At 49.8% G+C, this 12,507-nt stretch overlaps 1 protein-coding gene across 2 annotated transcripts in view; it reads right to left on the reverse strand.

The window, feature by feature from the left end:
* Incenp (inner centromere protein) overlaps positions 1–12,507 on the reverse strand; it is a 31,579-nt gene that overhangs the window by 18,449 nt on the left and 623 nt on the right. For both annotated transcript variants that reach the window (XM_026407613.2, XM_026407612.2), the window contains exons 2-7: positions 9,901–10,051; positions 9,348–9,461; positions 7,699–8,510; positions 2,028–2,079; positions 699–756; positions 460–583 (exon numbers count right to left, since the gene is read on the reverse strand). In XM_026407613.2, the coding sequence (XP_026263398.2) occupies positions 460–583; positions 699–756; positions 2,028–2,079; positions 7,699–8,510; positions 9,348–9,461; positions 9,901–10,040 (1,300 nt within the window). In that variant the 5' untranslated portion in view covers positions 10,041–10,051. The remainder of the gene's footprint in view (positions 1–459; positions 584–698; positions 757–2,027; positions 2,080–7,698; positions 8,511–9,347; positions 9,462–9,900; positions 10,052–12,507) is intronic.

The raw sequence follows: 12,507 nt of genomic DNA on the forward strand, positions 1-12,507 counted from the left end.
CACCAGAGGAGAAGCACTCTTCCCAGAAGATGTAACCCCAACCCCAGGATCCCCCGAGGAGCCCAGAAAGCCAGGGAGGGCTGCAGGCCAGCTCCCAGAGCCACAGTTCTCCAGCCCTCTGTCCACAGGGAAGGACCTACGAAGCTCAACAGTGAGCCAGATACAGAGACAAAGCAGGCGGCCAGGCTCTCCCCTCTTCCCCTTGGAGTAGAGTTCAAAGCCTGAACCAGGCACCTCACATTCATACCCCGATTCAGGCCCTTCCCCCTGCTTCCTGCCCCAGCCAGCCAAGGCCACTCGTGCAGCACCCAGCAATAGTGCCAGCCGGAAGATCTATGCTATCTTCAGGTTTCATTTACTCCAGAAAATGGGGTTCCTCATCCCAAGACAGGCCAGGCTGAGACCAGCACGACCTCCTGTGGCTCTGGTACCTGCATGCAACAGGTCAGGAAGACTCACCTTGTTGCCCTTCAGAGGAAGAGGGTGCTTCCTGGTCACCAGCTGCAGGCTTCAATGTGGACGTACTAGGGGCAACCTTGGTGGCACCATGGAGCCTCGAGTTACTCCCATCGTTCTTGGAGGCCTGTGAGAAGAAGCAAGCTTAAGGGGCCCTGCCTGGAACTGAAGGCCTGGGATGACTGTGATGTGGAGCAGAGCCCCGGGGGCCCTCAGGCCCTCCCCCCGGCTGCCCGCCTCACCTCTGGCTTGTCTGCCTCCACAGGCTCATCCTTGTCACTGGATTCCTTGTGCTCAGGGCTGAAAGCAGAAGGGGATACTACAGGGACACCCCGGCAAGTCTAGGCCTTCCCCCTGTCTCTGGGGTAGTCAGTGTCAGAGGACCTGACCTGGGCACACACCGACAGCCCCAAGGCATGATGGGAGGATGACAGCCATGACCAGCAGCTTCCTGGGCAGAGGATGTCAGCTTTGAACCTGGTTTCATCTCGCCCCCATCATGGCTTTGATTGGGAGGGCAGCTTGCTATCCTTTGGTTCTTTTTTTTTTTTTTAGTTGTCAATGGACCTTTATTTTATTGATTGATAAGCAGTGCTGAGAATCACACATGCTAGGCAAGCGCTCACCCCTAAGCACAGCCTCAGCCCCAACCCTATCATTTGGTTCTTAAAGGTCTGGTCCCCAAAGGTCCCTATGTTAAAGGGCTGGTCCCCAGAGTAACACTACTGGGAGGTGATGGGCATTTTAAGAAGTGGGGACTGGTGGAGGTCTTAGGGTCAATGGGATGTGGTCTGGATGGGGATAGTGAGGCCCCACCGGCTCCTTCCCTTCTCTTCCTGGCCCAGAGGTAAATGGCTTTGCACCCCTAGGCTCTCCTTGTGATGCATGCTGCTGCCAGAAGCCCAAAGCAACAGGTCAGTTGGTCATGGACTGAGACCACTAAAACTGGGAGCTTTTTCTCTTATTAGTTGGTTACCTCAGGTGTCTGTATTGGAAAGTTACCACAGATCCCACTCCCAGCTCACTGCAATCTCCTAGACCCAGATGAGCCCTGTCTCTGGGTCCAGGGGCTGGTCAGGCCAGCAGGTATGCCCAACCCAAGCGGTGGCCCTCTGCTCCAAAGCCAGAAGGGAGGGGGCTAGCTTTAGTGATGGCAGAACGTGGCCTCCAGGAAGAGGAGTCAGTGTCATGGCCCCAAGCAGTGTGACCCTGGAATGGGGAGCACTCCAAATCCTCCAGGCTACCCCCCTACCTCACCCGCCCCAATCTGAAGGTGTTCTTCGAGGCTGGTCTGCCTCATCCACAACCTATGGAGCCCACCCTCCCGCCAGGGCAGGCCAAGCAGAGCTGACAAGTACTACATAGAGACTGGCACCCTGCTGCTCACTGGCTGGTTAAACGGGCTGGGGAGAAGGGCAGGGCTGCCAGCAATGCCATGGATGGTCCAGCCCGGGGAGGGAGGGCTCAGCAGCAGGAAATGCTTCCATCCTTGGTGCTCACCTCAACACCCTGGTCCCCAGAGTGCCCTGCCCATACCTGGGAGCGTCCCTTAGCCCTGGAACTGAACTCACCTGACTTTTTGGGGCACCTCAACATTCAGGAGTCTCTCCAGGTAACTGTGACCTGATGGGAAAACAAAGGAACAAAAGGTGTCTTCAGAAACTGGCCATGTACCACACCAAGAGGCTCACAGAATCAGCTCTAGCAAGGGCTTAGCCATCGCTCCCTTCAGGAGACACAGGCCCACCATGTCCTGGGCCCTTAGCCTGACTTCCTCAATGGACCTACAGACTTCATGCCTTCTGCTACTGCCTAACATGGCCACCGGAGGCCTCAACTCAGCTTCTTCACTAGGCATAGCTCTGGGTCCTCAACTCCCAGCACAGGTGCTACACAAGGAGCTTATTCATTCAACAAACATTCATCAAGTGCCTGGTATGTACTGGGCCCTGAGTCAGGCCCAGGGAGCCAACAGTGAGCAAAACCAACAGAGTCACTGTCTGGTCTTCACAACCAAAAAATAATCCCATAAAGGACATTATGGTGCAATGACAAAAAAGAGCAAAGGTTTTTAAAAGCCTAAGAGGGGAATCTGAACTGGTCTGGAGGATTCAATGTGTAGAACAAAGAAAAGGAAGAAATGAGAGAGAGAAGGAAGCCCAGGCCAGTGGCTCTCAAACAGTAATCTCCAAAACCTGGATATCCCCAGACCTTTTCCGGAGTTCCACGAGGTCATAACCATTTCACCCTAATATTAAATAATTACTTTCCATTTTCACTAGGTTGACATTTGCCCTGAAAACACAAAAGGGGTGGGGTGGGAGAAGGGGACTACGGAAGCTTAGCACCAATCAAGACCACAGCAGAAAGCATCATCTTATCTCATATAAACAGTCTAACACTGTCCTGTCTGCTATGTGGGTGCTAACACACAATAAGGGGTGGGAGCGAAGATAGAAGTTCATTGGATTAGACAAAGGGGAACAAGGGAAGGGAGGGAGGATGAGAATAGAAAAGACAGTAGAATAAATTGGGCATAACTTTCCTATGTTCATATCTGAATAGATGACCAATGTAACTCCACATCATGCCCAACCACAAGATTCGGATCCTAATTAGCATAGTTACCCCATATATGTATGACAAAATATACTCTATTGTCATGTATATTTAAAAAGAGCAAATTTTTTAAAATGTCCTCAGTGAAGAAGCATTAATTTTATTAAATCTAAATTCAAGTGCATGTCTTTTTAATATTGTGCTCAACACAGTGGTTAAGTATGTAAAATGTGCATCTACTGCAAACCCAGGTCTCCATGAAAAGTGCCTGTGTTTGAATTGCCAGCTGAACTAGCAATTTTTCTTCAACTTTTTTAGTTGAAAGAATAATTAGCAATCTTCAGCTATCCAATGTTGGATATCTGGACAATATCCTAAAAATAAATGAAGTGAATCCATCCCTTAAAATATAACAACTAATGCATTTGTTGACAATTTAAAAAAAAGAGCTCTCCCCCCAAAAAATAGAATTTTGAAAAACATGTGTCTACCACCAGAAGCACTGCAGTTTCCTGAGACCTAAAGACTTTTCTGATGAGATCAGAAAACAAACATGCTTATTTGATATTACAAAAAGAAGTCTGTGGATGTTTTTGAAGATGTATAATTCAAAGAAACACATCTTCCAAATGACCAATGCATGAGGTTATAAAACCACTTTGATTCAGTCAAAGCGCAAGACAGGTCAATGAGGAATCAACGACATGATTTCATTACAAGGAGTCTTCATGAAACTGTCACTTATTACACTGGGTATAATAACAAAGGACATGCACAATTATCTAGAAAAGCCAGATAAAAGCCCTCCCTCTTCCCATGATTACACGTGTGTAAGGCCAAATTTCTCAGATACATCAACCCAAACAGCAAAATGCAGCAGATAAGATGCAGAATCTGGCTGTCTTCAGCTAAGCCACACATTTAAGAGATCTGAGAAGTGTGGAATAAGGTCAGTCAGTTTTGGAAAAGTCGTTTCAGCAAAAATCTTATGTTAAAAGGTAAAAGGTTGGGGCTGGGGATGTGGCTCAAGCGGTAGCGCGCTCGCCTGGTGTGCATGCGGCCCGGGTTCGATCCTCAGCACCACATACCAACAAAGATGTTGTGTCCACCAATAACTGAAAAATAAATATTGAAATTCTCTCTCTCTCCTCTCTCTCTCCCTCTCTCACTCTCTCTTTAAAAAAAAAAAAAAAAAGGTAAAAGGCTTGACACTTTAGTTTTTTAATATTAAGATATTAAATATTTTAAATCCTTTAATATTAAAATATTATTAATAGATAACAACTATTAAGTAATTTCTGTTTTCTATAAAATATTAACTATTTTAAATACTTTTAAATTCCTTACTTTTAATTTCTAATATAGTAACTAGCTTATAATCAAAAGCTTTTTGCGGTCCTCACTGATTTTTAAAACTGGAAGCAGGTGCTGAAACCAAACCTTGAGAGCCACCAGTCTAGGGAGAAGGAGAAGCACGTCCCGGAGCCAGAGACAGAACAGCCTTCTGGGGGCGTGGAAGGCAGACCTGCTCAGCTGGCTCAACCTTCTAGAGCGTGACCAGAGCTAAGGCGGAGAGGCAGCTAGGAGAGGCAGCTAGGGTCTACAGGCAGACAGGCAAGGGGATGGAACAACAGAGTGGCAAGGCACCGAGGAGGAAGCAAGAAGCAGGAAGGGGGGACCTCTCTTTCTGGGGTCTGGCAGCCAGTGGGAGGAGCAGCTTCAGAGTCAGAATGGCAGTTATGGGTGATGACTATTCACACGAGAGGGCTCTGTTCCTGGCTTCCATTCCAGCGTCAGAGCAGGTCTGGTGGCAGGGAGGTGGCCTAAGGCCAGGCATAAGGACTAAAGGACTATTCCCCAGTGCAGAGGTGGCCAGGAAGCCACAACAGAATCTGACCTACATAGCAGAACCTTCTAGAAACCCTACGGTGGCAGCCCCTAACCCCTGCCTATCCACTTGAGAGGCAACCTGCCTGTCCACTGCTGCTAGACAGCCCCTCCTCAGTATTTGTGCACCAGGCCAGGAGTGCCAGGGCTTCATGTCCCTGGTCAGCAGCTCCTCACCAGTGCTTCACGCAGGCTTCCAGATGTCCCCTGTGTCTACCCTTTCCTGTCTCATTTCCTCTCTACTCTCCTGCTGCAGGTACTTCCTTCATTTCTAAAAAGAATGAGTTGCATGTAAATCCCTGCGGCAAAGGCTGTTTTAGGGGACAACCCCAACCAAGATGCCACCTGAGTTGCCCATCCAGCCACACCCAAGTCTGGAGTCAGAAAGACACCCACAAAGTCTCCACATCCCCTCTTCACCACCCCATAGCTGTGTACCCTGGTCACACCTACACGGAGCTTCAGGGATACTGCCCTTGCTGTGTTTGGCTTGTTTAAGTGAGATCTACTAAGCATGTGCCGTACCCAAGCACTAGACAGGTTCTCCACCCACATTCAAGGCAGGTACTATCACCATTTCACAGATGCAGAAACTGAGGTTGAGAGAAGGGGTATACCCAAGGTCACCCAGAGTCTCTATGACTCCAGATCCTGGACCCTATCTCCTCCTCTCCCTCTTCCTTCCATCTTAAGAAGGAATATGAGCAGTAGGCTTGGAGTCAGACAGACTTGGTCACATGCCAGTCCACTCAGAAGACCACCTGGGAGCAGAGAAGGGGCAGAGAAGGAAGAGCAACCAGAAGGGCTTGGAACTACAGATCTGATCTCAAAGCATGAGAGGAGCTCCAGAGATCCTCTCTCTTCCTATAGCCCCCGCCTCACCTGCCCCTGCTGGACCTCTCAGGATCAGATTCAGGCCTGGGGAAACCTCCAAGGCAGATATGAGCCACCTAGGTACGTCTGAGAATCTAAAAGGGACAGTGCACCAGACTCCTGTCTCATGCCATGCTTCACAAGACCCAAATTACACCACCACACGACCAAGGGCAGTGCCCGGAGAAACCTGCCAAGGTGAGGTATCTGCACCTGCCTGAGGGGCCCTGCCCTGGGGCTTTCAACAGGCCTCAGCAAGCACTTGCCTTCCTGGACAGAATAAAACTAGTAGGGCTCAAGCCCCAGCTTTCCAATTAATAGACACCATGACCTCCAAAGCCTGTCTCCTCCTGTTGAAGAAAGGAAATCCTAATAAGCAAACAGTGCTGTTCACAGACCAAAGGAGATACACCTTTTCTTTTGCAAATTTTATAAGTTCCAGGCAAATGCCAGTTACTTTGTACCACCCACTAATATAAAACGTGGCCCATCCTCTCTATCAACCTCACTGTCCAGACCAACCTCTAGTCTGCCCTGCAGCAGCCTCCAGCCGCCTGACTCCCTCCCTCCTTCCTCTTGGCCTTTTTTTCCCCCATAATGCTGGGGATTGAACCCAGGGACTCACACATGCTACCTAAGCATTGTACCAGTGAGCTACCTCATCAGTCCTTTTCATTTTTTATTTTGAAAAAAGGACTTGGTAAGTTACCCAGGAAGGCTTCTGTCTCAGCCTCATAAGAATCTGCGATTTCAGGCATGTGCCATTGTGCCCAGCCCTCTTGGCCATTTTTCACAAGGTGCTAGGAATCTTCTAACAACTATCATGGGCTACTTCCTCTGCTCCAGTGGGGTTATGCCCAAGCTCCTCAGATGGCACATGAGCCCAGACACCCTATCACTTATTGCTCTGACCCTCAAGGTCTTTGTTCAAACTGTTCCCGTTAGGGATGCCTATCCCCACATTTTTCCCATCTAGCCAAAGCCCAGCCATCCTTCAAAACCCTCCCAACTCAGACCCGCCCCCATCATGCAGCCCTGACTCACAGAGATGCCTACCTCCCTTCTGTGGCTCATAACACTTAGGGCACTGGTCCCCTTCACTGAGATCTGATGATAATAAAAGCAGCTAATGCCATGGAGTCCTTCCTGTGCCAGGCATGATTCTAAACACCCTAGGTGCAATAATGAAGAAAAGCTCATGATGCCCCTGGAAGGTGATGCTATTATCCCAGGTCACAGATGAAGAAACCAGGCCCCCAAAGACATTTACATACCTACCCAAGGCTGTAGGGTAGGTAAATGGCCCAGCTGTCACCCAAACCCAGAACTCTAGCTCCAGAGTCAACTTGGTCCTCCTACTCCTCTCAGCAGATACTTAGTCATCTGCTCCAGAATGAGCCTGGGGCAGTGAGAATCCACATTCCAAACTAAACACGATTTCACCAATAGGAGGTGGCATTCCAGCATGCTGCATCTAAGTCAGTCTCTGCAGGACAGGGAAGGGGAGGAACACACTGGCTCTGAGAAGACCCTCCTCAAAGGTTCCAACTTCAACGTGGCCATGAAACACAGGGACTCTGGGACCAACCTCTCTATGCTTCAGTTTCCTCATCAATAAAATAATGGTTGGATTAGACCTTTATCATCCAACATGGCAGCCACTAGCTATGTGTAGCCATTTCAATCTAAATCAAATAAAAATGTAATAAAATTTAAACTTAGCTCCTCAATCAGTCTAGCCATATGTTGAGTGATCAACAGCCAGATGTGGCTAACTGGCAGCTACCATGCAGAACAGCACAGATACAGAACAGTCACAGCATCACAGAAAGTTGTTCAGAAAGTTCTCTGCTAGGTGGTCCCTCAGAAACACTCAGCTGAATCAGGGACCAGGGACCAGTTCAGACCACCCCCCACACTCACAGATGATGCGGGCAGAGGCAGCTGGCTCCTTGGCAGCCTTCTTGATCTTTTTGCTTGATCTGCGGCTGGTGCCTTCCTGTCTGGACACCAGGGAATACTTTTGGGTGAGTAAGACTTGGGCATCCGGGGAGGACAGGGCAATCAGGCTGCGACGCACTGACTGAGGGACTGCACGGGAGCCCGTGGGGGTGGAGAAGTTCTCTGGCAGGATGGGGGCCAGCACCCGCTCCTTCCATGGAGAGTCTGGAGAGCTGTGTGAGTCCCACAGACCTGGGGAAGCCTGCGCAATCTTGAGCTTGGACACAGACCGTCCAGTCCCAACCCCTCGACTCTTGGTGTCCTGGGGCGTAGCCATCAAAGAGCTCACTGTGACAGACTCCAGTCTTCCGGCCTCTGACTTCTTAGGTGTTGATTCAACATCCGATGTCAGGATGCCCTGGGAAGCCGAAGGTGCAGCTGGAGTGGGAGCTGGGGATGGAACCTGTGACAGAGCTGAGGCAGCCATGCACTGAGTGAGGCACTGTTCAGCACTCCGGCGCTCGGTAAGGCCTATCACCACCATGGGCTTCTCGGTCAGCATGCTGGGAAGCTCGGGGATAGGTGAAGATTCAGCCGATGCTGTGGAGGAGGCTGCAGCAGCGGCTGCGGCTGCAGCTGCGGCGGCTGCGGCTGCAGCAGCTGCAGCTCGGGTCACCCGCTGCAGCACAGGAGAGCCATTCTCCCCCATCACTGTAGCCAGCTTCTCCACCTTATCCTTGCTACAGATGTGCCGGGAACTCAGCTGGCTGCTCCGAGTCTTTCTGCGGGATAATCTGCTGGGGACAGAAAAGCAGGGGCTGAGATAGCTCAACAGGGCAATGGGCACCCCTCAAAAAACTCAAGCCAGTACAGACCAATCTCTCCAGAAGCCACCAGCTCGGCTGGAGTGCAAATCAGAGGATTGGAGGCAAAAGATTGGGGTTCCAGGGCATGCTCTGCCACCTCTAGCCATGAGATCCTGGCTGCTCAGTCTCTCTAACTATAAGCTAGATGCAATGTCCAGTCCTCACAGAACTGCTGGGAAGATTAAATTACTATAAACTTCTCTCTGACTGAGGTCACATTGTCTAGCACCCTGCTATAAACTTCACACATGATCTCAAGCTGCAAGATGGCCCCGGGGAAGGCAGCACCATTATACCCACTTTGGGGGATGAGGAAACAGGATCAGAGAAGCCCAGAGATGTACGTACAGCTAATAAGGCACAGCACTGGTGTTTACATCCAGACTGCCTGACTCTAAGACCTAGTGACTTCACTCCAATACTTTGCAGTCACCATTTCTGTGAGGAATTATAACATGCCCAGCAACAAGAGGGCTGGACCAGTTATCTGGTCCATAGCTCTGGTCACTCTAACCCAATACAGACTGGTTCTCCCAAACTAGGAATCCTTCCCCTCCCCCACCCCTAACATATACACAGGCATCTGCACTCACACACTCTCTGAATTTCATGGTCTTGGTTATTGCTTCACTGCCTAGTTAATGCTTGGTTAATGCTTCACCCACCAGCACTGCTGCAGGTAGCTGCCCCTCCAACACCTTCCCAGAGGGCACCGAGCCTCAGCAGAGACCACCTACCCAGCACACTTGGCCCTGGCACTCCTACCTCTTCCTGATGGGGTCTCTGTTTTCATCCTGAACACAAGAAACCTGTCTCTTCTTCCGTCGGTTCTTCTGAGAAGGAGTTTTGGGCATCAGCTCTGGCTCTTTGCTGAATTCTCTGTTTGGTACAAGGACAATGACACTTGAGACTTCCTAGCAGAAGCCAGGTCCTCCTTTCATTGATCTGCCCTCCTCCCATTTCCCAGCAGTGACAGGTAAAGCTGGGGTTGCCAGCACCAAGAAAGCTCTCCAAGGCCCTGTGTGAATCACCTGCCAGGCACTCAGAGCTTCCTCCGGGACACATGACAGGGAAGCAAGTTCCCAGGTGAGTCCTCACAGCCCCTCACCTTGAGAGGCCCCATCAAGAACAGTGAGCCAGGCAAAGACAACCTCTCCCTCTCCTGCCCATTACACTGGGTCAGGCCCCAGCACACTGGGCTCTCAGGAAAGAGCTGTCTGCTTAGCTGTCAGGTAGGAAGTGAACCTGCTATGTGTCCAAAGCCAGAGCATCCCAAGCAGCCCCTGGTGCCCACACCGCACAGCACCCCTGCCTTCACCTTATGAACATGCGCTCCGCCTCCTCCTCGATCTCCTTGAGCCACACCAAGTCCTTATTGTCCATGTTGCAGACAAAGTCTATGAGCTTCTGGTCACATAGCTCCAGCAGGTGAATGGGTCCTGGGGCAGTGGTCCCCATGGTGGCTCTTTCTGGTGAAGGCACGGACAAGAGACAGAAAGGTTCAGGGTTAGAGACCAGTACTTTCTTCAGCAGAAAAGAGTTGCCAGGCCACAAACCCCACCCCTAAATCACCATAAGACATCCAGTGCCCAAAGCAGGGCCCCTCTCCAGATGCAGAATTCCAAACACAAGTCCAGTGGTTTCATTTGTACATAAAGAAGGACCCTTGCCCTCAAGCAGTCCAAGCACCTCCCTCTCCTAAAATATACACTCTCAGGGAAAGGCTGTCCCAGTAAGTCCATACTTCTCAGCCAATTCTATTACGAATGTTACAAATCACCTTTTTCAGGCTTAAGATGACAGGCACTGCCACCTGCCTTCTTGGATCAGGAAGAAAGCAGGCACCCCAGCACCCCTCTCCCTGCCCAACCACAGGCCTGCTCTTACTCTCCTGCCACCTTTCATCCTAGCACTTGCGGGTGAGTTATGTAAGGGCTTAGGACACAGCCACTCTGGGCTGCACATGAGCTGACCTCGGGCTCTAGGCCATCAGACATCAAATGCAACTGCCTCTTAAGAAGTTGGTAAGAAAGTAGGGGTCCAAGGGTATGTTCTCCGAAGGATCCCACAACCTTCTCCCTAGAGCTGAAATGCCCAATAAATGGATAAAGGAACATGAGAGGAAAAGATAAGGAATCCCTTGCTTTTGAGAAAACTTGTCTCCAAATATTAGGAAAGGGAAAACACAAATGAGGTGGGCTTTTTTCCTTACTTTCTTAAAAAACTAGAAGCTTAGATACCTTCCTTATAACTTGGTAAGAGAATCATCACAGAAGTCCCAAGGTAAGATGAAGTATTCTATTACAGTCAACCGAGGGGTTCAATAAATACCCCAACTGTTAAGTGAATGAAAGAACAAAAGTGTGGTGATCGCGATAAGCCATAATAACAGACTGCACACCTCATGTCACGAGTGACACCCTGATTCTACCTTCAAAACCAAGAAGAGCCATGCACAGCTCAACCTACCACCTAGGATGGAAGATCTAGGAGTAAGGCCAGATTGCTGACCCCTTGATCCTTCTGGAGCTTAACACTAGGTCAGGTCACAGCCTCAGAGGACTTTCTTAGGTCTAATTTGGGGGCACACACTAGCCTTTGTTCTTCAAAGGAGCTCTGCCCTCCATCTGGAACATTCTCACCCATTTTCTACCACTTGGATCTCAGATCCTCAGTGAGGACCTGACCATCAATCTAAAACAATCCCAGCCATAAACCCATCCATTGATTCAATCCCATGCACACCACTGGGTGTGTTTAACTGCCTGTCTCTGCTCCCAGAAGACAGGCCCTTGTCTGTCTCACTTATCACTGAAAGCCCAGAGCCCTGCACAGCACCTGGCATTTGTTGAATGAATTAATCCATCCATCCATCCATCAATCTCATAGGAACCCCTCTCCACCATCACAACAGACAGTGACACTAACTGAACAACTCAAGGTACAGGTTAGGGCAAGCCAGTACACATCCAAAGCTCCTGCTCCCAAATGCCAAGGGCAGCATTAACTGGGTAGGGCCAAACAGGCAGAAACACACAGGTTCTGGGCAAAGCCCTCATCTGCAGTCAGCTAGACATGGGCATCTCCTTTCCACTGCCAACCCTCTCCTACCCCCAGCACTTCTGCACCCAGGGCACAGCCCAGATTCCGGTCCAAGGCCAGCAAAGTGGTTTGTAGAGGAACTAAAGGGAGCAACAACTGGACAACTTTTTAAAGTATTTGTTTAAACTGACAAAGAGGATGAGTGATTCTTTTGCTAAGTTCAAAATACCATTTGAACTTCTTAGGGTAGATGTGGTTTTAGCAGACTTTAAATTAACTATTTAAAAAACATCACCATTTGGGGCTGGGGATGTGGCTCTAGCGGTAGCGCGCGCTCGCCTGGCATGCATGCGGACCGGGTTCGATCCTCAGCACCACATACAAACAAAGATGTTGTGTCCGCCAAAAACTAAAAAATAAATATTAAAAAAAAACAAAACAAAAAACATCACCATAAGTTAGAACAGAGGGGACCCTGAGAAAAAAGGAAGGAGTGCCATCAGCCTCCTGGAAGAGCAGCAAAACCCCCATCTTCAGGTTAGGAACCTATGAACAGACCCTGAGCGCCCATTGAGGAGGGAGATTTTCTTCCTCTCCACAAACACTTTTTCCACACTGTACACCAGACGAAAGCCCCCCACCCCACGGCCCTCCTCTTTTGGGAATACAGGAGGTGGACACCTCTCCACCACACCTCCGTGCAGGTGTCACAAGGGCTGCCCCGATTACGGAGTGGTACTCCATGCCAGGACCAGGCAGAATCACTTTTGATTCTCGCCCCAATCTCCAGGACACCCATGTGCAGCTAAGGAAACGGGAAAAAGAAGTCAAAGAAGCCCAGTCAGTAAGGGGCGGAGCCTAGATTTAAATTGTGCTCTTAACC

This window comes from Urocitellus parryii, chromosome 4 (genome assembly GCF_045843805.1).
Source record: "Urocitellus parryii isolate mUroPar1 chromosome 4, mUroPar1.hap1, whole genome shotgun sequence".
NCBI lineage: Eukaryota > Metazoa > Chordata > Mammalia > Rodentia > Sciuridae > Urocitellus > Urocitellus parryii.